The sequence below is a fragment of the Nomascus leucogenys genome, chromosome 9 (genome assembly GCF_006542625.1).
Source record: "Nomascus leucogenys isolate Asia chromosome 9, Asia_NLE_v1, whole genome shotgun sequence".
Taxonomy (NCBI): Eukaryota; Metazoa; Chordata; class Mammalia; order Primates; family Hylobatidae; genus Nomascus; species Nomascus leucogenys.
In genome coordinates this window covers 13,692,753-13,719,054 of record NC_044389.1, presented here as the reverse complement: position 1 = coordinate 13,719,054, position 26,302 = coordinate 13,692,753, and the positions used below count along the sequence as shown (strand labels likewise).

Genomic DNA, 26,302 nt, shown 5'->3' with positions numbered 1-26,302 from the left:
GAGTTTGAGTCCCAGCCCTACCACTGCCTTTGGGCATTTCTCTTTATCTCTCTGGGCTTCAGGCTCCTCATATGAGACGAGTGAGGCTGGAAGGCTCCCTGAGGCTCTGATATGGTGTGATTCTTAGTGTACACTATTGTCCTGGGTTGCTGTCAGTGGGTCACTTCTTGCTGTCTAACCTAAATCTCTTCTGCTACACTTGCTCCCTGTTAGGTCCTCATCTCATTTCAGTCAATTCGGACCAGGACCCTATGTCCCCATCTCCCTGGGATGTCCTATGACCTGGCAACTTTCACACCACATGCCCCTTGGGACTTGGAGGGAAGGGTCCCCTTCCTTCCCTCCCTGCTTCAGCCTCAGCCCTTAGCTGGGGGAGTATGAGAAGCAGTTTGGCCCTTGACAGGTTAAGCTGTTTCCCCAGAGCCTAAGCAAGCCCGAACTGGCCTGCAAGGTCCCTGCTAATCTGCCCCATTACTGCAGGTAAGAATTATAATCAGAAATCACTTGAGGGGCCCAGGTCCACGTGGGAGAACGAGAGGTGCTGCTGGGGGTTGTTGATTCTGTTCCAGAGCTTAATTGGTATAATTGTTCTCTTCAGCCTGCCAAGCCAGAGTCCATCAGATTGGCTCTCCCACCTTCTACACGGAGCTGCTTAAAAAGGTCTTTTAGTCCCAAGTGGAAGATTCTGCTGGCCGCTCAGAGACTCCTTCAGCAATCCAATACCCCTCTCCTGGCTGCCAGATGGCAGGGGAGCCTAGGACCCACCTACCCTAGAGGACTAGAGATCCCAGGGGAGCCTGAACCCTGACTCGAAGGGGTGGGGGAATTCTCCAGAGAGCACCTTACCCTACCGGGAGCTTGGGGGTGAGATAGTAAGAGGGGTTGCTCTATAGCCAGGTGTCGACCCTTAGGTGTCCCCAAGAGTCAGAGGTTCCTGGGGGCAGGAAGCAGGTATCCAACAAGAAAAGAGAGGGGAGGCTGGGCGCGGTGGCTCACACCTGTAATTCCAGCACTTTGGGAGGCTGAGGCGGGTGGATCACCTGAGGTCAGGAGTTTGAGACCAGCCTGGCCAACATGATGAAACCCCGTCTCTATGAAAATACAAAAAATTAGCCAGGCGTGGTGGCGGGTGCCTGCAATCCCAGCTACTCAAAAGGCTGAGGGAGAAGAATCGCTTGAACCCGGGAGGCAGAGGTTTCAGTGAGCTGGGATTGCACCATAGCACTCCAGCCTGGGCAATAAGAGTGAAACTCTGTCTTAAAAAAAAAAAAAGGGTGGGGAGAGAGGAGAAAGGAGAAAGTTTAATAGAAGCCAATACTGCGCCTGTCTCCTGCTGCCTCCTCCACTCCCCTCTGTGCTTCGTGGAGTCTCCCTCTAAGGGGGTGTTTGTCCTCACTGTTTCTGGGGTGGGCAGGTCATCAAACCATACAGCTGAGGAAAGCAACACAAAAGGTTAAAGAAGGGGATTTGTGGCTACATCTGTGTGATGGCGAAGCCCACACCTTCCACATCACAGGAGCCCCCTGGGTCAGAGCTGCCAGATAAAATACAAATGTTGCATGGGACTTATTCAAACTTATACTTGCTTATCTGAAATTCAGATTTAACTGGGCATTGTCCCAAATATTACACGGGACATATTTATGCTAAAATTATTATTTATCTGAAATTCAAATTTAAATGGGCAGCATGTTGTTTTATTTGCTATATCTGGCAGTGCTACCCTGGGTCCATGCCCCACCCCCAAGCCCACCTGGCCTGAGTGTAAACGCCCCTTCTCTCTGCTCATCCCAAACACAAACACAGGCCTGGCTGATTTCTTCCATGTGCTCATTCCCCCTTCTTCATTTGCCAGTTTGCTTCCTTTTCTCCTTTGGTGTGTCCCAGTTCCCAAGTACCAGGAGCAGGGCAGCAAACACCTCCCCTCTCCAGCCATCAGCTGCTCTACCATGCCACTTCAGGATATAATGAGCCAGGACAGAAGATAGATTCTGTCTGACAGAGCGGAAAGAGGCCTGGAGGCTCAGCCCATCCAGCCCTTCCCTAAGAGGCTGAGAAAGTAAGGCCCTGTTTTAAGCCAGTGCCATGCTTGGCCCAGCCTGACAAAAGGGCCCTTCCCAAGCTTTCCTGCCTATGGGTTACACAAAATGCAGGAGATGGACTAACCAGGACTGTAGGTTACATGTGTGAGCGTGCACATGCATGTGGCTGGCAAACGTGTGTACTCACACATATGCACATGCATAGCAAAGGCCACTTCCAAGTGTCCCCTGAGCTCACAGAATAAGTTTTCCCCTTGCCCTGCCCTGACCCACTTCCTGCCTGCCTCCTAGCACCTCCTTATGGTACATGGCCATCTTCTCAGCTCAGCCACAATCTCTGCCCTGGTGTCCCGCCTGGGCAGGACACCTAGGTGAACAGGTTCTTACCTCGCATCATGCACCTCAGTGCCAACACCACACAATGGTGAGGCACATGAATTTTGATGTTAGACAACTTGGGTTCAGATTTAAGCCCTGCAGCTTACTAGCTGTGGGGCCTTAGGGGGCTTAATCTGTCTGTAAAATGGGGCTAATCAGAGCTACCTCAATGGCATTTTTGAGAAGATACAGGACACGGTACCTGGTATTGTATACCTGGCATATGACAAGGAGTCAATAAATGGAGACAGTGATTATTATTGGTGTCATGGTTGTTACTGTAGGGATATTCTCTGCCCTGAGCTTCAGAGAAGGAGGTACTGCCCCCCTTAGGGAGTCAGGCTTCCTGGATCTGTTAATTTACCCATTAGGGAGGCAGTAGCAGAGAGCAAGGCCCAGATCTGCGAGATCTGTCAGGATGTCAGGCCCCTCCCTGGCCCCACATCCAGTGGGTTGCTGGGCCTTATCAATGTGACCTCTTTTTTTTTTTTTTTTTTTTTTTTTTGAGGTGGAGTTTTGCTCTTGTCGCCCAGGCTGGAGTGCAATGGTGTGATCTCGGCTCACCGCAACCTCCGCCTCCCAGGTTTAAGCAATTCTCCTGCCTCAGCCTCCCAAGTAGCTGGGATTACAGGCATGTGCAACCATGCCCAGCTAATTTTGTATTTTTAGTAGAGACAGAGTTTCTCTATGTTGGTCAGCCTGGTCTCGAACTCCCGACCTCAGGTGATCCGCCCACCTCGGCCTCCCAAAATGCTGGGATTACAGGCGTGAGCTACCGTGCCCGGCCATCAATTTGACCTCTTAAGGATATCCAAAATCTCTGTTCCCTTCCCCCATCCACACTGGACCTGCATTCTCTTCCCTCAAGGCCCTCATTCATGACACCCCTTTCCATCTCTCCTTGTTGAAATCCTATCCTCCCTTAAGAAGGCCATCTCACATGTGACTTCTTCCGTGTGGTCCTAAGCAGGACTCAGGGCTTAGGTATCTGTCTGTGGTCTCTGGAAAATCTGGGACTAAGATGTTGCTCCCATGGAAAGGGCTTTCCCAGGGTCAGGAGGAGAGTCTGGGCATCTGCTGGGTGGGCATCTGCAGATGGGGGAAAGCGGGTGGTGAGAGCCCTCACCGCAATAGAATGGGGTGTCAAAGCAGGACAGCCAGGATCTCCGACCACCCCTGGTAAGGGGGGCTGTCCAGGTCTCCTCTAGCTTCCTGGTGTGCTTGGTCAAGCCATCAGTTTGAGGCTTGGAAGCAGAGGATTCAGAGGGCATTTATTCCCTCGTTTATTTATTGCCCATTTATTTAAAAACATTGAGTGCCATCTGCAAACTAGGCATTGTGCTGGGTGCTGCGAGTTCACAGTTGAATGTAGTGCCTGCTATGGTCATATATGCAGGAGGTTGAGGTAGAGCCCTCATCTCCTGGAGTAATTGATGATCAAATCTAAGAACGAGGGCTCCCAGGACCAGCTGAGCACTAACCACAGCAGGAAATGGCTTTCTACATCCTCATTCAGTCTTCCTCTCTTCTCCAGCAATCCAAGGTCATTAGACTGGAGCATCAGATCTGGAAAACCTAGCTCAGTGCTTTGAAAACGTTATTGTGCTGATGAATCAATGAATCACCTGAGAATCAGGTTAAAATCCAGGTTCTGATTTAGTAAGTCTGGGGTGGGGCCTAAGATTCTGCATTTCTAACAAGCTTCCAGGTGATGCTGGGGCTGATGGTCCATGGGGGTCCACATTTCCACGAAGCTCCCCAGGGTGGTTCAGCCACAGACCATCGAGGGTGTGATGGCCACCACTGGAGAACCATGTCCAAGGTGACAGGCCTTGCCAGCAGAGGGCACTCACTGAAGGACTTTTGGTCCCATCATGTCAGATTTGATGTGGGTGGGAAGTCTTTCCTAACTACAGCTTTTGAAGAGTGTCCTGGTGAATGCGCTTTCACACCCAAGACTGCAGTGTTGGCCCATCCACCCATGGCCCCCTTGCTGGTGAGCTAGGGAGTGTTTCCCAATGGTATTTGAGGTTTCCAGAGAGAGATAGCACTGATGAGATGCTTAGGGAAAGGACAGAAGCACTGCTGGACCTTCTACAAGGGGGCTTGTGCTGTTGGGATGAAAGAATATCACCCCATCCCACCCTAGTGATCACATCACTTCTCCTTTGGGTTCAGGATTATGGGGCTGTAGGGCCTTTGTGGATAAGGCTGGGGTTTCCATGGCTTAAATGCCATATGGCTATGTGGGAGGACCATGGCTCAGGGCTAAGCCTCACTTCAAGATAGGGAAGTCCAGCAATAGATCCATGGTACAGGTCAGTTTGTCTGGTCCCTGTGAGACCATATGCTTAGGGCAAGAGGGGTTCAGCTCGAGTCCCAACCTGGGGCTCAGAGACAGTAGCATGTTGATAAAGGCTATCATGGCCTGGGCACATCTGTAAAAAGCTAAGGTTGAAAAATCTTGTTTTGCTGGGCCGCTAAGATCTTCTAGGTCTTCCGTCAGTAATCCTCGTATCACCCTAGAATCTCTGGTTATGCACAAACAGGATCACCCACCATCTGTTCACCTGTTCTGAGAGGCAGCTAATCAAGAACTTCAACTGTGGCATGCAGGGGCCTCCCGGAGGTCATCAACTGAGCAAGAAGCCCCAGGACCTTAGCAGGAGCCCCTTGCCCCCTGGGCCCTTGAAGGGACAAGGAACAGGTGGTGCTAGGAATGGGTGACAGGGAAGGGCTTACACTTTTGGAAAGGCATTTTTTCTTTGATTCAGTTCAGAGGGAGGACATTTCCCTCTGCCAATGCTGAGAACATCTCCATTATATGGTCTTGGACTATCATAGAACGTTTAGGAAGGTCGAGGTCACACTCAGAGAGCAAGGGTAATACGGCATAGATTTGGAAGCTTGGGAGTATGGATGTGAAGGGAAATACTGGCTATCCACAAACAGGCTATGGGTTCAGCCTTGGGTCTGAGAGGAAGAGGTGGGGTCATTCATAGAAACGTGGCATAGAGGATCAAGAAGGATCAAGAACTATGGGTTGGTGGGAGGTGGAGGTTGCAGTGAGCCAAGATCGTGCCACTGCACTGCAGCCTGGGCAACAGAGCGAGACTCTGTCTCCCAACAACAACAAAAAAAGAACTATGGGTTGGAATGGAGCCAAATATGGGAACTCGAAGAGGTCGGATACAGCATACATGGCGGCCAAGTCACAACTTTAGTCCCAGGGAACCTCAAAGGCCTTGTTGAGGGCCTGGCTGGCCCAGTCTAGCCCCAAAGCTTGGTCTGCATCTTGCCCTGGATTGACCCTTCTCCATCCTCTCTTCCACCAGGCGCCTAGATGCCAACCTCATCTCCCTGGTCCCGGAGAGGAGCTTTGAGGGGCTGTCCTCCCTCCGCCACCTCTGGCTGGACGACAATGCACTCACGGAGATCCCTGTCAGGGCCCTCAACAACCTCCCTGCCCTGCAGGCCATGACCCTGGCCCTCAACCGCATCAGCCACATCCCCGACTACGCCTTCCAGAATCTCACCAGCCTTGTGGTGCTGTGAGTGCTGCTCTGTTCCCCATCCCCAGTGGGGTCCTGCTGGGGGCTGGGGGCTGCATGTTTACTTGAGTTGGATTGGAGCCTGGCTAGCTTTGCTCTTCTTTGCATGTTGCTAAACCTTCTGGCCTCCCTTTGGAAAAGCATGAGGATGACCATTCCCTGTTGATCCCATAGGGTTATCATGAGGTCGAATGACATGAGAGCTTGAAAAGTGCTCTGAGAGTCACTAAAGGGCCAGGGTACTATCATCAGAAAGTAGGAATTAAGCTATTATTTTCTTGCCATGCACATATAATAACTATACCTTGATAATTGGAATATAAATCAAGAATTTCTTAAGTAATTTCCACCATATTTGACAATTAGATGATGCAGTCGTATGCTTTGGCACAGGGATGGGATAAATTCATCTCATTTCCCAGGCCTTAAGAAGCAGAGAAAAGCCATCACTTATAATTAGACAGCAAAGCCCCATCACTGTAATTACCTGGGAGATAGCATCCCTGGCAGGAATTGGGGACTGGGGTTAACTCTGCCTTCCCAGTGGGAACTCTAGAGGGCAAATTAGCTCCCAGCTAATTACTATGAATGATTGGTAAGTTCATAGGGTAATTACTAAAAGGGCTTGGAGGTCATGTATAATTGCTTTGGGTTACACACTAATTGCTGCAGGAGCATGGCTTAGGAACATGCATGTTAGTGACTCTACTGAATGGTAAAATTGCCCCTACGCCCCCCGCTTTTGAAGATCTGGCATGATTTTCTAAGCCAGGGAATGGATGATACCTAGTTCCATTTGAGAGGTGAAAAGGCAGGCACCAATTTGTTTATCTAATTCTCTGTCCTGGGAAGCTGGAGAACCAAGGTGAATATCCTTGTGGACTATATTCTGTCAGGGTGCCATACCCTCCCTTCTTCTGGGAGTTACGGGGCAGGGGGGTATTTATAGAGGGTAAACAGAACAAGGTGATTGGTTCTAACTTTGGTGACATCCCCGTGACATTGTGAGGGGGTGGGGTCAGGCCTCTGTGAGGGATAAGATTACTGGAGAAATAAGAACTTCATGGTTGGCCCCAGGTGGATGAGAAGGAACAGGCATTTATTGAGCCCCCATGTGGTGTACTGAAAACTCAAAAAACTATGAGATATAGCCACTGCCCTTGAGGGACTTTCAGTCCAATTTAAAGAGCAGAGTAAATATGGGAAAAAAATAATAAATGATGTAGTGAAACTTATGCTAACACAGCCAGATGATAAGTTCAGACTCATAGCAGCATAGGTGGGAAGGCTGAGGTGGAGGGGAGGGAGGCTTCCTGGGGGAGGTGGGGTGGCACCTGGGCCTGGAAAGATGGTGAAATGAAGAGAATGAGGACATTCCAAGCAGATGGCAATAAAGACACGGAGGGGAGAGTAAGCGTGTTTGGCTGCCAGTGACCAGGCCAGTGTGGCTGGAGCAGAGGCTCCCCATGCAGAGCTCAGGAGAAGAAGCTGGAAAGGTGCATGTCGGGACTTTCATTGTCAGAACAGAGTTTGGCTTCTCTCGTGTGGGAGGGAAGCTTGAAGGTTGTCAGGCAAGGGTTAAAAGGGAGTATTTTAGGAAGATTAATTTGAAGACTGGATTGGAACCGAGGCAGACTGGAGACAGGAAGGTCAGTTCAGAGGTTCTTGGTATGAATCAAAGTCCAGTAGTTTAAGGAGGTGGCAGAAGGGATGGAAGGGAAGGCATGACTGTGAGGGCTGTTTTGAAGGAAGAATTGACCTGATTGAGAGATTTTCAGAAGGTAGAAGACCAAGAAGAAGGGGAGTCATGGGGACTCCAAGGTTTGGGTGGGAGTCAAGGAATTGGCCTATAAGTCAGGCCTGTTATAGATCTAGGAGGGATTGAGGGGGAGGCTCACTGAGGACAAGGAGGGACAAGGGACTAAGGAAAGAAAACCTACTGGTGTGGGAGCAAAGCTGATAGAGAAAACTGGTCCCTTTGCATGGGGAGAGGCTAGAAACATTACCCCTTCATCCTTCACCTGCCTCCAACTCATGGGATGGAGGAGAGAGGCATCTAGCAGGAGGTGACCTGTGAAGTGGACAGGATGCTGGGGAATGCTGTCCAGGGACTACAGGATGAGCTGTAGGAAGGCCCAGGAAGAAGATAAGGAAGACTGGATATGATGGGAAGCAAAAAAGATACTTGGTTAAAATTAAGGGTTGTACAGGGGCCTGGCTGGAGGTGTGAGCAGGCAAGCAGGGTGGAGGAGAAAGGGCTTTTCTTCAACCCCAACCCTCAGCTTTCACCATCCAGGCTGCTCTACCACATGTGGAATCTCCCTTACCACTGCTCTGGCACCAACAGGACCCCTAGGTAGCACGTAGTTGGACAGCAGTGGTGTCGTGTGTAATCTTGTCTCTTTATCTGGACTATAAACCTCAACACCTCCCCCAGACTGGACCATTTGGGGTGCCCAAGACACCAGGGTTGAATGAGTGGTTTAGGGGAGGGAGTTGGAGGCCTGGAGCTAGATGTTTAGCTGAGATGGTCTGGACCTGAGATGCTGGGGGAGGAAGAAGGGGGTGGAAAATGGAGATGGGAGTTCAACAGCAGGTAAGAAGAATGATAAAGTTTGATGACAATTGGTTTATAGGTGTGAAGGAAATGGGAAAAATTAAAACTCCTCAGTAAGGGGAGATCACTCCCAGAAGGCGGTGTTTTCCCCTTTGGATCAGAAGCTCCCTGGGGACAGGAGTCTGTCTCCTGAAACGGAACCTCATGGAGCAGGTGGGTAAGGATGGGGAAGACAGACAGAAGCTTTAAATCCCCAGGCTCACAGGAGTCCAGTCCTTACCCATCTATGTTGGGTGAGGTCTGCCCCTTGCCTTTGTATTTGTACAACATCTTGGAGGCCAGCCTGATTTTCTTCCCCTTGTCAGTGATTTCCTTCTTCTGCCTGAAGATGTTTTTAAATTCTTGAATTTAATAGTTTAACTAGGATATGCCACAGTGTAGAATAGTCAGCATCTAATTATCCCGGAACAATGTATACTTTTGAGCTGCAGATTCCATTCTTTCGTCATCTTAGAGATTTCTTTTGTATTATGTCTTTGAATACATCTTCAGTCTCATTTTTGGATTCTCTGCTCCAGAAACATCAATTATGCTTGTGTTAAATCACCTTTATATCTTCAGCATTTAGTTTTTGTTTTAACATTTTTGTCTCATTCAACCATAGTCACCATGATTATCTCAAGTTTTCTCTCTGACACCAATTCAATTTTTCGCAGTGTCTGCACTGTCCCTTGTTTTAAATTTATTGACTCATTTTTTTAAGTGATATAGTGTTGGTCCTCAACTTATTTCCTTAATCTACTTTGTCATTTTTCCTTTCACTTAAGAACATTCGTCTTTGAAATAGTGTTTTATTGGATTGTTTTGTAGCAGAAGTCTACTGTGATAAATTTTCTTGTGTTCCTGGTTCATTAGTTATCTTTTCTTGTAGGCTTGAAACTCTGCCTGTCTTTTGTATCCTCTTTCTTCTTGCTCTCTGTTTCCCTGTTGTATGTTTTCATAATTTCCATGTAATGTTGTTTTTTTCCAGCTTATGCTTGGATAGCTCTGTCCAGTTATTCAAGCTGCATCACTTTGGGTGCCCCTTTGCCTGGAATGCCCTTCCCTCTGCTTGTTCAGTTCACCTGTCCTTCAAGGCCCTGCTCTGGATCACCACGTCTATGAAGCCTGCCTTGATTCCTCTGGCCTCACCAATCTGCCTGTTCTCTGAGTGTGTCTGTAGCTCTCTCCAGTTGTAACAAAAAGCTTTGCCTTTAATTATATGTTGTCTGCAGTGGTTTGCTGTTGGCTCCCGTAAGTACGTCTGGCCACTGAGTCAGGCAGACTGGGTCCTGGGGAGCCCAGCCATAGAAGAAGCCTCAGACTTGAGCCCCTCTGACAACAGACCTGTCTTCTAGAGCTTAGGGGGAACTTGCTTTAGCCTTGGCCTGAGGCTCTCCTCTCCCTTTTTCCTTTAATAGGAAATCAAAATGGGGTAGTCTGTGGAATTGGAGATTGTGGCTTCAGAAGTCAGTCTTGGCCAGTCAGTTTGTTCCTGGAAACAAAAGGATGGACCATCAGGGTCATTCTGTCCATGCTTCTGCCTCCACGTTCCCACTCATGCCACCGTGTGCTCTTCCATCCCCTGGCCCCAGTGCCATGGGCACCCATTCTGATGCGTCTTTCCTTCCCATGCAGGCATTTGCATAACAACCGCATCCAGCATCTGGGGACCCACAGCTTCGAGGGGCTGCACAATCTGGAGACACTGTGAGTTTTGAGGTCTTGGTCAAACTCTGTCCTGCCTGGTGATAAAAGCCTGGAGTCCTGGAGTGGAGGGGGCGCACAGAGGGAAGAGCCAGCAGTCCTGGGATGCTGGGTTCTGGCCCCGGGCTTGTTTACCCACATGCCCCTCCCTGGCACTTTCTCTGGAGTGTCACTGAGAATGAATTTCTTCCTCCTTCAGGTGGTCAGAATGTGCCCTCTGGGAGTTCAGAATGGCCCAGGGAGTAGGAACCTGTGATCTCCCTGTGGGCGGAGACCACCAAAATAATGAAAATTCTGGACAGAAATGGGAACTGCAAGAAGCTCAAGGAATTAAAATATGAAGCCTGGGGAGTAGAAGGCATGGGGGTGGAGCTGGGGCTGACTTGATGGCAGTTTTGACATCTGTGTAAGGGTGGCTGCTGACAGAAGGGAGAGTAATACTGCAGAGTAATGCTGGGACTGTTTGCCAATTGGTCAAACTAGCTAAATGATTAATGGGGAGATGGCCCATTGAGCACTCCAGCCTTACTATAAGAAGCACCCAAGCTGTTGACTCTCAAAAAGCCATATTATTCACACATCATCATCCTGGAATTCAGTTAAGGTCAGAATACACCCAAACCCTCCCATCATTTCCTCTGGAGTCCTGCCAGTCCCCACACAGTGGGCTGAGTGGGCCCCACTTGAGCAAACAACTGGCTGGGCTCTCTAAGTGTGGCTGTCTCTGCCAGCTGGGGTCCCTCAGCTCCCATGAGGGAGCTGGCTGCCACGGCCACCTGGTACAGGCCTCGGAGAGGGGCGATGGGGAGAGAAGGACCCTCGGTCACCAAGTGTGAGCCATTGAGGTTGGGGTAGAGCTCATGGTGTCAGGGGGATGGTCACAGTTTCTCTTGCCCCCCACTTGCTCCACCTTGCCATGCATAACCAACCCCCCTTATCCTCCACCCCCTCCCACGTATACCCCAGGACATCACTCCTGAGGTGAGGAGTTTTTCAAGAATCCAAAGCAGCAGAGGAGAAAATGCTGAGAGTCAAGCTGTGACCTGGGAAGCAATGTATTGGGGAAAACCATTTGGCAAAACCTATCCCAGGAGGCCTGGGCTAATGGCATTTGTGGTGGTGCAGGGAAAAGTAATGGGGAGGCTGAGACCCAAGCTCCACTCTTTTTTCCTGTGGGCACAAGACCCAGGAGTGTGGCCGCTTTCTTGGGCTCAGCCTGAAGCAGGAGAAACGGCAGAGCCAGCCCAGCTTTGCCGGCATGCTAACCCTCCAGAAGACTGAGGACTGAGGTGTGGGGGACATGCCCCAGCCTGGAGGCAGGAAAATTGGAACCTCTCCCTGCCACTGTGCGTGACTTGGGCTACATGTTCCTCCCTCTCTAGCTGTCATAAACAGCTGGGCAGTTAACTCTGGACAGTCTAGCCCACTCAATCAACATCTGAGAAAATTGATGTCCAGGGAGGTGTCATGGCCTGCCCAGAGTTACTCCCTCAGTTAGAGACAGAGCAGATTTAGGGTGCATTAATGAGAAAACATACATGAAAGTCCCTAGGGGAGAGCCTGCTGTCCTCTTTTGTCTGGGTCAAATGTGGACTGTGTGAGCCTGCTATGTGCCAGCTGTTTGGGGGAATCCTAGATGTAAGAGATGGTAGTCATTACCCTGCAAAAGCCCGTGTGCCCACAGCCACCTCCCCTCAGGAGATAGAAGAGCTTTTAGGGCAGTGTTTGGAGTTGCCATGGATGAGCAGGGCAGGAGGGAGTCCAATGCCATGGGCCCTGGAGTGTGGGCGCTGTTAGCTTTGCTGGGAAATCAGTTGGGGAGGGGGTACATATACTGGCTATGTGTTGGCACCTCTAAAAAGCCAACTAGCAGCTGTTTCTTCACTTTTGGGGCACACTGCCTAATTCTTTCTCAATTAGCCACTGGATTGCCGCGCAGGGCATTTGGCTCAGCTGATGCTGGCTGAATTACAGAGCAATCCTGCCGCTAAGCGCCCACTGTACCTTTCATCTACGGGAGCACTTGATTCCATCACACAAAGCCCAGGGCCTGCACCCACTTTACCAATGGGAAAGCCAAGGCTAGGAGCCTGGTGGCAAAGCCCTTGGCATCAGACAGCCTGGGGTACAATGCCAATTCTACCAGCTGTGTGACTTTGGTCAAATCATTTGCCTCTGTGAGTCTCCATTTTCTAATCTGAAACATAATGCCAGTAATAGTTAACTAATCTTACATGGTTGGCCTGTGGATTAAGTGAGATGATGTGTGTAAAATTCTTACAGACCCTGACAAGCTGTATAGGAACCTGCCCTACACTCCCTTCTCCTTTCCCATCCCCTCCTCTGAGGGCCTCCATCTCAACAATACCCCTTTCTTCCTGCCCTTGAGGGGGTGAGTTGTTCTTCCAACTTTTGATCTCCAATTAAAAAGGGGAAAAGTGTGTTCTCTATCCTCTGTTCCCCAGAGCATTTGCTGGGGAGCCTGCAGGGGCAGCCAGATGTGGCAAGGGGAGGAGTAGATGGGAGAATAAAAGGAGAAAGAAATGATAGTCAAACCTTTTAATTGTTGCATAATTGGCACGCTTTGCAGCCTCAGTTATTACTCTGGAGCTTTTCATGTGAGCTTCTCACTGGAAGGGTATTTCTCCCTCAGGCCCTGTAAATCTCTGCCACTTAGACTTCTCTCATCTCCGGCAGCAGAGGGAAGATCAAACCCCTGCGGCCCAAGCTGCGGTTTGGCTGGAGCTGTGATTTGGCTCCTCTGCAGACTCCTCTAAGTGGGGAAAGCAGCCCCCAGCCATACCACCTGGGGAGGAGGGGCCAGTTGCGGGCATGCACACGTGTGGTCACACAGGCATCTGGAACTGCACAGCCAATCATGTGCACATGCAGCACACGTGCCACATGTTTCAAGCCCTGCATGACCCTCACTCCACATAGGCAGTCCCACCCCACAACCCAGCACAGCACAGAAATGCCCATCACAAATGCACCTGCAGCAACACAGCCTCTGTTATGCCCTCAGCTCTGGAGACCAGGCTGTTTGGCTTCCAACCCTGGCTTTGCCTCTGCAAGCTGGGTCAGCCAGATGAAGTAACTTCACCTCTGTGAGCCTCAATTCCTTCATCTGCACAATGGGCTACCTCAGAGATGGGGAGAAAGTGTGAGAGACATACACCGTGCTCTCTTTTACTCCGAAAGGGCCAGCAAATCCAAGTCATTTGGGCAGGGTTCAGGAGATGGGCACTGTTAAGACCTCTCTCTTGCTTAGCAGAACAAATTGTGCCAACTCCACCCGCCCCACCCCCTTCCTACAGAAACCTTGTTGCCCTATGGGAAAGTCTGACCTCGTAGGAAGGAAGCTCCCAGGACATTTCTCCTGATGTAGTCATCATCATTCCAGACTTTGCCAAGAAACCTCAGCCAGAAGCAGACAGGTCATGCTCCATCCTGCATCCACAACTCCTTTCTACTTCCACAATGAGGATGACCCCAACTTGCTGGGAAATTGAGAATCAGAGGTGGTCTAGCCCCCAGACTGTGAAGTAGTATTTCCACTTACCAGATCAGACCAAATGTAGGTATTTGGGGGTGAGTTGCCCATGTCTCTATAGTTTGCAAGTGATGGTAAACCACTAGAAACCATACCTCTTGCTTCGTAATACGTTGCTTCATTTAGCACTAGCTCCGTCAAGGTCAGATCAATCATAGGACTTCCCAGGTATCTAGGCTGAGAGATAAGAGAGCATGGTGAAGAACATTTCTAGGAAGGTTTTCCCAGGAGGTCTCAGGACCTGAAACCCTTGGTCAGTGTTTGGAAATGTATGCCTGGAGGCCATGAGGAGCTAGTCTAGCCTGACAGCTAATGATCTTTGAAAATCTTTGCAAAAAAAAAAAAAGGTCTAGCAAACCCAATTGTATCCTAAAGGGCCCACCCTCATGCTCTAGATCTGGGAACTTGATGGCTGAATCTCAGCTAGAACCCAGGAGGGGACAGGGCCCAAGATGGACCTGGGGACAACAGTGTCTCACCTCTCTTGGGCCTGGGTGATGCTCCCTGGGCCTTGTTATAACCTCGTTAAACAAATCAGGCCCAACTGGAGCCCTGTGCTGGCTGGACGCTTCCCTTTGGAGGAGAGCCTGGGGCCATAGTGAGAACAGAAATCTTCTGGCCCCAGCTCTCTCTCTAAATCAGGACCAGCATTCAACAGGGGCCTGGGATGGGAAGAGGGCAAAGAAGAAATGTATTGAATTCTGCCTTATAATACAAAATTGTACCTTCCACATCAAATCTCCTCTGGTGACAGATGCTCTGGTGATCTGTTTCCACAGAACATTTTTACGTCAACAGCGACTGTAGCTAGAAAATGTTCCTCTCTGTGTGTGTCTTTGAAACCGCTAATGCCAACAGGAAACTGGCAACTGGCTCTGACTTGGTTCTGAGAGTATCTGGCCACCCCTCACTCCTGGCCCTGGTGTCAGCCTTTGGCCAGGGACAGGAAACCAGGTGGGCTTCCACCGAGGTCCTCCCAGGGCTCAGGGTTCTTCCCAGGGTAGAATGAGGATTCATCTTGACTCAGCAGACTTAGATTCAATTCCTGGCTCTGCCACCAGCATGTGACAGGTGCAAGTCACCTGACTTCTCAAGAGCCTCGATTTCCATAAATAGAAAATGGGGATAATAGTTTTCAATTGAGAAGACTGTTGGTAAGGATCGCATTAAATGAGATGACTTCACATGGGGCCTGGAACATTATAGGTGCTTGATTTATGTTGGCTTCCTTTCCTGTCCTCCCATTTAATGTTGGATGGAATGTGTCCTAAGGTGGCCGGGAGGATGTTACCCAGAAGTGTCATTTCACAGTGGTCCATGCTGTGTCTCATCTCCTCTGTAGGATGGATGGGAATTTCCAGGCAGTCAAGGCATGGCTACTGTGTTAATTTCCTGTGGCTGCCACAACAAATTACCACATATTTAGTGGCTTAAAAAAACAGAAACTTATTCTCCCACAGTTCTAGAGGTCAGAAGTCCAAAATCAAGGTGTTAGCAGGGATGGTGCCTTCTGGAGGGTTTGAGGCAGAATCCATTCCATGCCTCTCACCTCATTTCTAGTGTCTGGTGGCAATCCTTGACTTGTAGACCCATCACTCCAATCTCTTACTCTGTCTTCAGGTTGCCTTTTTTGTTTTCTTCTGTGTCTCTCCTCTGTGTGTCTCCTCTGCTTGTAAGAACATTTGCCATTGGATTTGGGGCCCACCCTGTTAACCAAGGATGATCTCATCTTGAGATCTTTAATTCCTTCTGCAGAGGCCCTCTTTCCAAATAAGCTCACATTCACAGGTACCAGGTTTGGACATATCTTTTGGGGGCTACATATAATTCAACCCACTATATAGCTATCCTGGTGGGCTCCATGACAGAGCCCTCTGGGGACAGGCTAATAGGTTGGGGCAGAGGTCCAGATGAATCTCACAAATTTGCCTTCCTATCTCAAGGTAAGTGGTGATCATCCCACTAGTCACTGGGCAAATAATAATTCCCTGCAGTTAAGAGAATTAGAAATATTTTTTTCTGAAAGCCTGTCTTGTCTCATATCTTATTTATCCCCCAAGCACTTGTTGAGAAAGACAAGGCAGGAATTGTGTATCCTCATGTTACAGATGGGGAGATTGAGACAGAGGGTGGATGGCTTGCTCAAGGACACCCAGCTAATTAAGAGCCAGGATTTTAACTTGGGTTTCTCTGCCTTTGGCCCAGCGTCAGCCCATCAGACCACACTGCCTCTTGAGGCTAAGAATCAAGGAACTCTTTCCTCGCCAGTTCTTAATCATCTTACATTTGTGGGTTTATTAGCTGCAAATTTGTAGGGTTTTGTGGCTTATAGAGGAATTTATTGTTCCATATAAAACTTTTTTTTTTCTGGCTTCCCCCGCAGAACCGCTAATCACTTTTAACAGGCAGAAAATTGAGCTGCCCAATGAGTTTGTGTTGCGTTCTGTGACCATGACGAGTTATTAATAGTTCTTCCCAGCACAACATTCCCTTTCCCATTGCCCTGGTGTGGGGGGTAGCCAAGGTCACTGGTCCTGTCATTGCTGCCTCTCCCTCCCCTGCTGGCAATGGGGACAAAACTTCCGCTGTGAACTCTACCCCCTCCCCCGACTGCTCTAGGCACCCCAGCCAGCTGGTCTGGAATGGAAAAGAAGGGAGGTTAAGGGGGGTGGGGAGCTTGGCTCACAGGTTCCATAGTAGATGTCATGGAGAGGAAACGAAGTTCAGATCTGGCCCTCCCGTATCTGTAGAAAGGAGGAGCTGGTAAGAATTAAAGATTACCACTCTCTTTTCTTCTGTTTCTTTAGATTCACTCATTCCATAAATATTTATTAAGTTTTTAGTATATGCCAGGCCACCATTATAGCCACTGGGAAAACATTTATGAACAAAAAAGTGTAGCCCCTGCTATCACAGAGACTAAAGGGTTCTAGATCAGAAGTCCTGAGTTCTTTCGAACTTAACATGAATGCACTATTCCCAGCATTTCTGACCTCATCACCCTAACCCCTTAATCTTAGCATGTCCCAAGGCTCAAGTTCTGTTTACGCTTCTCTCCCTCCGTGTTCTCATCTGGTCTTGTATGTTTGCTGATGACTCCAGCCCAGACCTATCTCCTGAACTCCAGACTTAAATATTCAAAGGCCCTCTTAACACGCCCACTGGATATCTAACAAATATCCAGACTTCCAGACTGAACCCCGGAGGCTTTCCCTGAACCTATCCCACCAGAAGTCTTCCCCAGCTCAGTGATGGCAGCTTTACTCCTTCAGTTACTCAGGCCCAAACCTTGGAGTCATCCAAAACAACTCTCTTTCTCTCACATCCCACATCCAAGCTGTCAGCAAACTCCATTGGCCCCGCCACTTCTCACCCCTTCCACTGCTACCACGATGCCCCAAGCCGCCATCCTTCTCTCACCTGAGTTATTGCAGTGGCCTTCTATTTGGTCACTCTGCTTTCATTCTTGTCATCCTACAATCTATTTTCAACACAGCAACCAGAGTGACTATTTTAATATACAAATCAGGTCATGTTACTTTTCTGTTCCAAACCCTCCAGTGATTCCTCATCATACTCCAGAAAAAAAAGCCAACATTCTGTACTGGTCTACAAGGCCTCAGATGCTGTGGCCCCTTGCTGCCTCTCTGGTGTCACCCCTTCCTCAGTCTACTCCAGGCACGATGGCATCCTTGAATGCACTACGTTTGCTCCTGCATCAAGCCTGTTCCTTTTGTCCGGAATGTTCTTTCCACCATTATCCACATGGTTTATTTCCTCACCTCCTCCAAGACTTTGCTCAAACATCACCTTTTAAGTGTCCTCCCTGGTCACCACTTTGCAACTTCCATTCCCAGCACTCTCTGTTTGCTACTTAATTTTTTTCCATAGCACGCACCGTAATTTGATATCCTAATAATTTATTTACTCACTTAATTGCCTGCCTCCTACCTCTCCATGAGTCTTGTTCACTTTTGTCTTTGCAGCACTTGACCCAGTGCCAGGCACAGGGAAGGTAATAAATGTTTGGTGAACAAATATTTCAACAAATAGATTTATGGCTCCTGGCAGATCTTTATCCACTCTGGGCTTCAGTTTTCCCATCTGTACTGGGAGGCATTGGACTATCTAACATCTAAGGTTCTTCCCAACCCCAATCACATCTATACTCCGAGATATGCAGTCTCTAGCCCAGACCTCTTCTCTGAACCCTAGATGTAAGTGTCATCTAGTTAGTCCTCTCACAGCCCAGGAGCTGGCACAGGTGTCCCATGCTGTCTTGGAGAAATGGCCTGGATATGGACTGAACCCACAAGGATGGTCCCTCGGCCCTCCCTTTGGTCCAGGTCACCTTCCCATAAGCCAATTGTTCAGAACTGCAAGACCCCAGCTTTTGACCAACAGGTCCAAGTCTCTGGGAAAGATTATCGGGCCACATTCTGCTGTGGTCAGGAACACCTCAGAGCCTTCAGGTCACCTGCATTAACGGGCCCCAAACATCCAGGTGAGAGGGATGTTGCCCACAGAGGTCTGATTGCATCCAGAGGATTGGATCCTGTTCTGGCTGCCATGTCTTAAGTGTGGCAAAGGCTCTCCTGGGGAGAGTGGTGAGAATATGAAGTGTCACAAAATGTGATTCAAAGAACTGAAGACGAGCCTTGGATAGAGTACAATGATCATCTTTGGAAGGCAGATTACATTTTATGCTCTTCCAGCTGACAGGATGAAGGCCAAGCAGGGAAGTGAAGATGGGCACTCCAGCTGACAGTAAGGAAGGATTACTTAATCTGCAGAGTGGCCCAACAGTGACAGCACCAGACACCCAGCATGTCAGTGAGTGCCTTGCCCTTTAGATAGTTCTAGTACAAACTGGATCCTCACTGGGCCAGAATCTCAGAGATGATTCCTCTTTGGGGGCAGGTTGGACTATTACTTTTTACCTCCCTTCTAATTCTAGGTGTCTGTGGTTCCAGGTGCTTCATTAGGGCAGGGCAACAAGTAATCTCAATCTCAAGAGATCATTTTCATTAAAATCAGCACTGCTATTGCTTCAGGTAGATTCTGAATTTTCTCTCTGGCAGGAAAGAGAACGTAGGTGGAAGGAGGGAGGTTGCATCTGTGTCTCTCAATGGAAACTAATTGACAACTTTACTCATTGCTGCATACATTAATGGGTGGCCTTTTATGTAGATTGTTTAGAAGGTAAAACAATACTATTAGTTATAAAGTTTTGGTTGGTTCCTGGCTCACCCAGTCATCTGCCCAGAGCATGTGGAGTCATATTTAGGACAGAGGCTCTGTCTGCAGTATGAGAAAAGCAATTAAGGCATGTATTCATTGTGCTAGCTTGCCTTTGTTCCAGGCCTTTGGGAGATAAAAGGCAATTCAGAGTTTACAATCTATCCAAAATTTCTGTGTTTTGCATTTCACACTGGGGAGCTAGGCTCACCCATATTCCCCCATGTGCCCTTATCTGTGATCCAGTAATAAACACAAATGTTAGCCTTGAGAATAAAAATGTAAGTGGAAACCCAATTAATGATATTCATCTTGCTTAATTGGTATGAAAAGGGGATGGGCCAACTTGCATGCTGACTTTTGTAGTATCTAAAGAATGAAAGTGTCTATTCTAGTAGCTTATGTCTAGTAAAAGGAAGAGGTCAAAGGAACTGGCATTATTTGAACATGTACTCTGTGCTATTCTCTGGACCAGGTGAACAGAGCAGTGTTATGCAATGAGTATGTCCCATTTATAGGTGAAGAAATGAGCTAAGAAAATTAAGAGATTTGTTCAAGATGATCCTCTTGGTGCACAGAAGACAAGAGCTCTCTCTAACACAGATAACATACAAAAAGACATCTAACTTCCAAATCATAATTATTTGGCTTTGACATGCTTATAAGCACCAAAAGAAACTCCTGCAGAAGCCCAATCCTCCACGTCCATTTATCCTCTCTCCCTAAAACTTTTTTGTTAGCCCTGCTATTTAGAGCCTAGCCAGGATCCAAGTCTGTGTAGAATATAGGAAAGTGTTTTAAACCAGGAGTCAAGAGGCCTGGGTTTGAGTCCTGGCTCTGGGACTTGGAGCAATTTACCTCCTCTCTCCAGGCTCATTTCCTCATCAATAAAAAGGGGGGCTAGGCACGGTGGCTCACGCCTGTAATCCCAGCACTTTGGGAGGCTGAGGTGGGGTGGATCGCCTGAGCTCAGGAGTTCGAGACCAGCCTGACCAACTTGGAGAAACCCCATCTCTACTAAAAATACAAGGGTGTGGTGGTGCATGCCTGTAATCCCAGCTGCTCAGGAGGCTGAGGCAGGAGAATCACTTGAACCCAGGAGGTGGAGGTTGTAATGAGCCGAGATCGCGCCATTGCACTCCAGCCTGGGCAATAGAAGCAAAACTGTCTCAAAAACAAAAGAAAAAGAGAAAGAAAGGACTGGACAGGGTGACTGTAAAATCCTGCCAGCTCTGCCGTCTGAATCTACATCTGAATCTACAGGAAGGCTCCTCAGAGATCTCTGAAGTTGGCCATTTCTGCATAGCCTGATGGAAAAGAGAAAATTAGGCATGTGGGTCCTTGAACAACTTAGGGCTAGGGTTGCCATCTCAGCTGCTTTTACCAATTGCATGGATTTGCCATCTGTTTTGATTATATTTGGCCAGAAACAGCCGAGCAGATGAAGTGATGTCTTAACTATGGACAGCTGCAGCGTCCAGACTGCGCTCTGGCTGGAGTTGGAAGTGGTTTCTCTTTAACTTCAGTCCCTCCCCATCGGCTTCTAGCTCCCGGGAGTAGAAGACAGAACAATGAACTCTTCCTGGGCTTCTGGCTGGTTGTGGGCTGTTAAAGATAAGCCATGAATGAGTTTTCCAGCTGAAGTTGAGGGCATCATAAGCCATCCTGCAATGAAAGATACACACTGAGCCTGGTGCCAGGGGAGGCCTTCCCTGCAGTCACGAAGAGTCTGTATGTTAGAGTCTAATCCCAAAGGCCAAGACACAGCCATGAAGCAGCCAGCTACCAAGGCCAAAGGAGTCCCCATCTTGAGACCCTGCACAGTGGACTCAAATGATCATCTACAACAATGAACATTCACATGTGTGGCCTTGTGCCTGGGCTGTGGGAGATCCAAAAGTGAACCCATATGCTTCCCAACCTCAACAAGCTTCCTGTCTCATTGGGGAGACAATATGCATGCAGAAAACCCAACTCTGGACTCAAACTGCCTGGGTTTCAATCCCCGCCCTTCTATTACTAGCTGTGGAACTGTAGTCAAGTGATTGTCTCCCTCTGTGCCTCAGTTTCTCATCTCCAAAATGGAGGCCATTATGGTACCTACCTCAAAGGGTTGGCATGGCAATTAAATGAATTAATATATGCAAATCATCTAGAACCATGACTATTACATAGTAATTACTATTATCCACTATCATTACCATTGTAATGCTATGCATGCAGAGGACAAAAATCCCAGAAAAGTTCTGAGAGAGTGAGTGACTCATTCTGACTACAGGGATTGGGTTGGATTGAGGGAGAAAGGTATATTTGAGCCGGACTTCAAAGGACGACTAGGATTTCAACAGCTGAGGATGTGGGGAAAGGGTATTTCAGGCTGAGGGCATGAGGGGCGCAAGAAACTACACAAGGGTGTGAAAATGGCACAACCCATGGAGGGCTGAAATGGCAGATGAAGCTGAGGGATTAGTTAAGGGCATCGGAGCCCATTAAGGGATTTGGATTTTGTCTGTAAGCCCTTGTTCTGGAAGCCTGTCCAGATTTTTCAACAGGAGAATGACAGACTCAGTTTTGCATTTTAAAAAGATCTTTCTGGCAGATGTGCAGTAGTTAAGAGTGTGGGCTTCAGACTCACACTGCCAGGGTTCCAATCCTGGCTGTGACACTGAATTAGTTCAGGTAGGCTAAATGGCTCTGACATATAGACTGAAACATATATAATGGCACAAACACAATAGAAGGTTATTTCTGGATCATGTAACAGTCTAAGGAGAGTGTGTCTTCTTGGCAGGTGCCCTCCTCCATGTAATGACTCAGGGATCTGGCTTCTTGGGAGCTTGCCACCTCCAGGGCCTCATTGTTTTTGGCCTGTAGCTGGGGGAAGGGTAGAGAGACCAGTGAGGAGACAAGTTGTCTATTTTATAAATCCTGGACTAGATGTATGCACCACTTCTGACACACCTACTATGAGGGAGGCTGAGAAGTCCACTCTCGCTCCATTCCTGGCATTCTTCCTATTACGATAAGCTAGCACTGCCCAATAGAACTTTCTGGGACGACGGAAATGTTCTGTATCTGTTCTTCTTATATGATAGCTGCTAGCCACATGTTGCTACTGAGGACTTGAAGTGTGGCTAGTGAAACTGAGAGCCAAATCTTACATTTTATTTATTTGTAGTTAATTTAAATAGCCACGCATGCCTAGTGGCTACTGTATTGGTCCGTGCAGCTATGGAGAAAAGAGAGAGTAGATTTTGACTTATAGACAGTAGACTCTGTCACAGCCCGGTATCAGTTGTGTGATTGAGTGACTAATTTATTTTATTTATTTATTTTTTTGAGACGGAGTCTCGCTCTGTCGCCCAGGCTGGAGTGCAAGTGGCTCAATCTCGGCTCACTGCAAGCTCCGCCTCCCGGGTTCACGCCATTCTCATGCCTCAGCCTCCTGAGTAGCTGGGACTACAGGCACCTGCCACTGTGCCCGGCTAATTTTTTGTATTTTTAGCAGAGATGGGGTTTCACCGTGTTAGCCAGGATGGTCTCTATCTTCTGATCCCGTGATTTGCCTGCCTCGGCCTCCCAAAGTGCTGGGATTACAGGCATGAGCCACCGCGCCCGGCCGCTTGAGTGACTAATTTAATCTCTCTGTGCCTCGCTTTCCTCAACTGTCAAATGGGTATAATAGTTGTAACTGCCTCTTGAGGCTGTTATGAGGATTAAGAGATTATTCGGACAGAACACTTAGTGGCTGGCACACAGACAGTGCTCAACCAATGTTATCATATGGATGACTTGGCGGCAGGGACAGCAGATAAGAAGTGTACAACAGTCCAGGGGAGAGAGCCCTCTAGAATTACCTCCAAGTATTGCCCTTTGCTCCTACCAAGCTATATTGCTTGCTCTTCTCCAGACACGACTCCACAGCACTCACTTCCTCTAAATCATGCTCTCTCTTCTTGATCCATTCATCCCTTCATATTGAAATTTTGCTGTTCTATCAAGACCTGGTTCAAATGTAACATTTCCATGAAGCCCTCATGGTCTTTCCAGCTCTGTGTGATCACTGCAGTCTGTGAAGGTCCTGATGCTTCGTGTGCTCTCCACAGTCATGTCAAGGATGCTCTTTCATCATCTTGTGCATTTGTCTAAATAGGAGTGGGGTTTTTTTTGAATGCATCTCTCTACCTTCCACTTTACCCAGCAGAATTCTTTGTGTATTTTGAGGAGGCAACAAATGTTCATTGCACTGAGTTGAATTCATCAGGAGCGGAGAGAGTTGCAAAGGCACGTTCCCTGGACAATTAGAGCCACAGATTACATCTACGTGATACTATATGAAGCAGGACTTTGGCAATTTCCCAGGTCATTAAATCTGTGTAGATGTCCAAATGGGAAAATTCTGGCCACCTCATTGGCATGGAGTTTGCAGCATTCTCTTTGACCTTTGCACAGTTTTTATTCTTTCACATTTCTCAACAAAAATAGACTTGTAGTTCACATGCCTTTTACCATATGTCTTTTGCTACTGTCTGTTAGGCCACTCCTACAAAATTCCTGACCAGAAACTGCCAAGGAGGGCTGGAACTACTCAGTGGATTGCCTGGACATGGGTCCAATGAACTGTATAAAGACTCAGTGATAGCAAAGTCACATGAAACCATCCCATGGTCTCTGTGGCCCCCGGCGAGCCACTCACGACTATCTTGTGCCTTTTGCAACATCAACCTCAAAATCTTAAGGATGTTCCCCCAAATACTGTAGATTCTCTTAAGAGTCCAATAGTGTTTTCATTATTCAATTTATTTAGACGTCTTCATTGCTTTATCCATCAAGTATTTGTTGAGCTCCTGCTATGCGCCAGGATTATTCTGGTGTTTAGAATATGAAACAATGCTTCTATTTTCAAGGAGCTTTCATTCTAATTAGGTGGGAAGAAAATAAACAAATATATGTCAGGTGACTAAGTTCTGTGAAGAAAGAACGGAAGCTGTCTCATTCTATATTGCTACATAACAAATCACCCCAAAATTTAGTGGCTTAAAATATCACTTTATTATTCCTCATGAATTATGGCTTTGCTGGCTCATCAGGGTGGTTCTTCTGCTGGAGCCATCCCTTGGGCTCATTCATGAGGTTGCAGTCATCTGGACGCTCAACTAGGGCTAGGAGGTCTAGGGAGGCCACTCATGTGTCTGGGGCCTTGGTATTGGTTGTCGGCTGGTCTTCTCTCTCCACATGGCCCTCATCATTCAAGACTCTAGTCTGGAATTTCTTACATAGTGGTGGGAGCATTTCAAGAAAGCAAAGGCAGAGGCTGTGAGGCCTCATGTGACTAGGGACCAAGTCACACTATATCACTTCCATCTCATTCTATTGGACCATGCCAGGCACAAGGCCATCCCAGCCCAAGGTAGATGTCATGTCTTGAGAGGAGAAGCTGCAAAGGATTTGTGATCACTTTTAATGTACCACACTGGATAAGGGAATAGCAGATGACAGGATATGCTATTTTAGAGTAGTCAGAGAAGGGCTCTCTGATGAGGTATAATTTCGGCAGAGACCTGAATGAAGTGAGTAAACCATGGAAGTATTTGGGGAAGAGCATGCTAGGTGTATGGAATAGCAAGCAAAGTCTCTGAAGCCAGATCAATGCAATACTTTGCATTTGAGATAATGCAATATTAAGACTTTTCAGCTGGGTATGGTGGCTCATGCCTGTAATCCCAGCACTTTGGGTGGCCAAGGTGGGCAGATCACCTGAGGTCAGGAGTTTGAGACCAGCCTGAGCAACATGGTGAAACCCCGTCTCTACTAAAAATACAAAAATTAGTCCAGTGTGGTGGCACACGCCTGTAATCCCAGCTACTCAGGAGGCTGAGGCAGGAGAATCGCTCGAACCTGGGAGGCAGAGGTTGCAGTGAGCCGAGATCACGCCACTGCACTCCAGCCGAGGCGACAGAGCAAGACTCCATCTCAAAAAAAAAAAAAAAAGGCTTTTCAGTAAAGATACTTCCATGTCATTTATGGGAAATCTAGTTCTTGGGCAACAATGGAGAATTCCTGATTGAGCTGAGCCAAGATGAAGGGGGAACACCTGCTTTTGGAACCTGAGATATGAGAATGAATCATGTGTACAATTTAAGACCAAAAAGAGAGGCCATTGCTTTCATCCCTGCTGCCATCCTCAATTCTCCCAGTCTGGTTTTCTAGGCATTTTCTGTAGCCCCTGGTAGAACTCCAGGAACTCCACAGTTTGAAAATTCCTCCGTTTCCAACTCCAATACCTCTGGTTTTAGTCAAAGTGCTTTGCACACATCCTGGCCTCCGCCTGACCACATCCTTCACACAGCCTGTGGGAGCCTCTCTGTGAGCGAATCAACAAGGTTTGACGCATGAGAAGCAAAGGTATCTGACTCACTAGAGAACGGAGCAGAGAGAAGCAAAGCAGAAGGGATTTTCTACTGTAATTACCCAAGATCACCAGGGCAGTCTGAGGGTAATCGGGTAATTTGTGTGTGTGTGTGTGTGTGTGTGTGTGTGTGTGTGTGTGTGTGTGTATGTGTGTGTGTGTGTGACAATTATCCGGCTCACTGGCTGCCAGACGCTTGTCACTGCCCCTCTGGCCCTTGGGCTGGGTTCCTGGCTCTACCTGTGGACTATTAAGTGTAATGACCCTGTCACGCAGAGGAGCCTGTCATTATCTCCGTGTTAACATGGTATTTATCCACAAAACCCTGCCAAGTCACTCTGTAATTAAAGGGCCTCCACGTGGTCCCCCTGCCCTGGCTTGGATGGACAACCATGAAAGTTGTCAGAGCAGGGGTGGCTTTAAAAGGCTGAGGAGGTGGGCCGGGGTCATCCTGGGAGGCTAGGGAGGGACGCTGTAACTAAGTCTTCCCCCAACCTATTGCCAAACCCCAGGACCCCAGAAACAGGATCCAAGAGGCATTAAGACACCCCCAAATCAGTCACATTTCCACATGGGGCTAAGTCGTTGACTACTGAGTAAAATGAAAGCCAACTTTAAAATTTCGGAAGCTCTTCGATGATAGGCGACCTCATTACATAACAGGGAGTACAATTTTCTAGAAGTACCCTGTAGTTCTTACTCTCTACTTCCCAGTCACTCTTTACGATCTCCCTCAAAACTCCAATGCTCACCTCTTTCCCCAGGGCTCTCCTGCCTTTGGGGCTCTTTTCTATTTGTCACAGGCAATTCTAAATCTTTTCTGATGAA

General features: G+C 48.1%; 1 protein-coding gene across 1 annotated transcript in view; it reads left to right on the top strand.

Annotated features, from left to right (window-relative positions):
• LGR6 (leucine rich repeat containing G protein-coupled receptor 6) overlaps positions 1-26,302 on the top strand; it is a 123,262-nt gene that overhangs the window by 73,605 nt on the left and 23,355 nt on the right. Inside the window, exons 5-6 of the mRNA XM_030818643.1 lie at positions 5,756-5,971; positions 10,206-10,277. Coding sequence (XP_030674503.1) covers positions 5,756-5,971; positions 10,206-10,277 — 288 coding nt within the window. The remainder of the gene's footprint in view (positions 1-5,755; positions 5,972-10,205; positions 10,278-26,302) is intronic.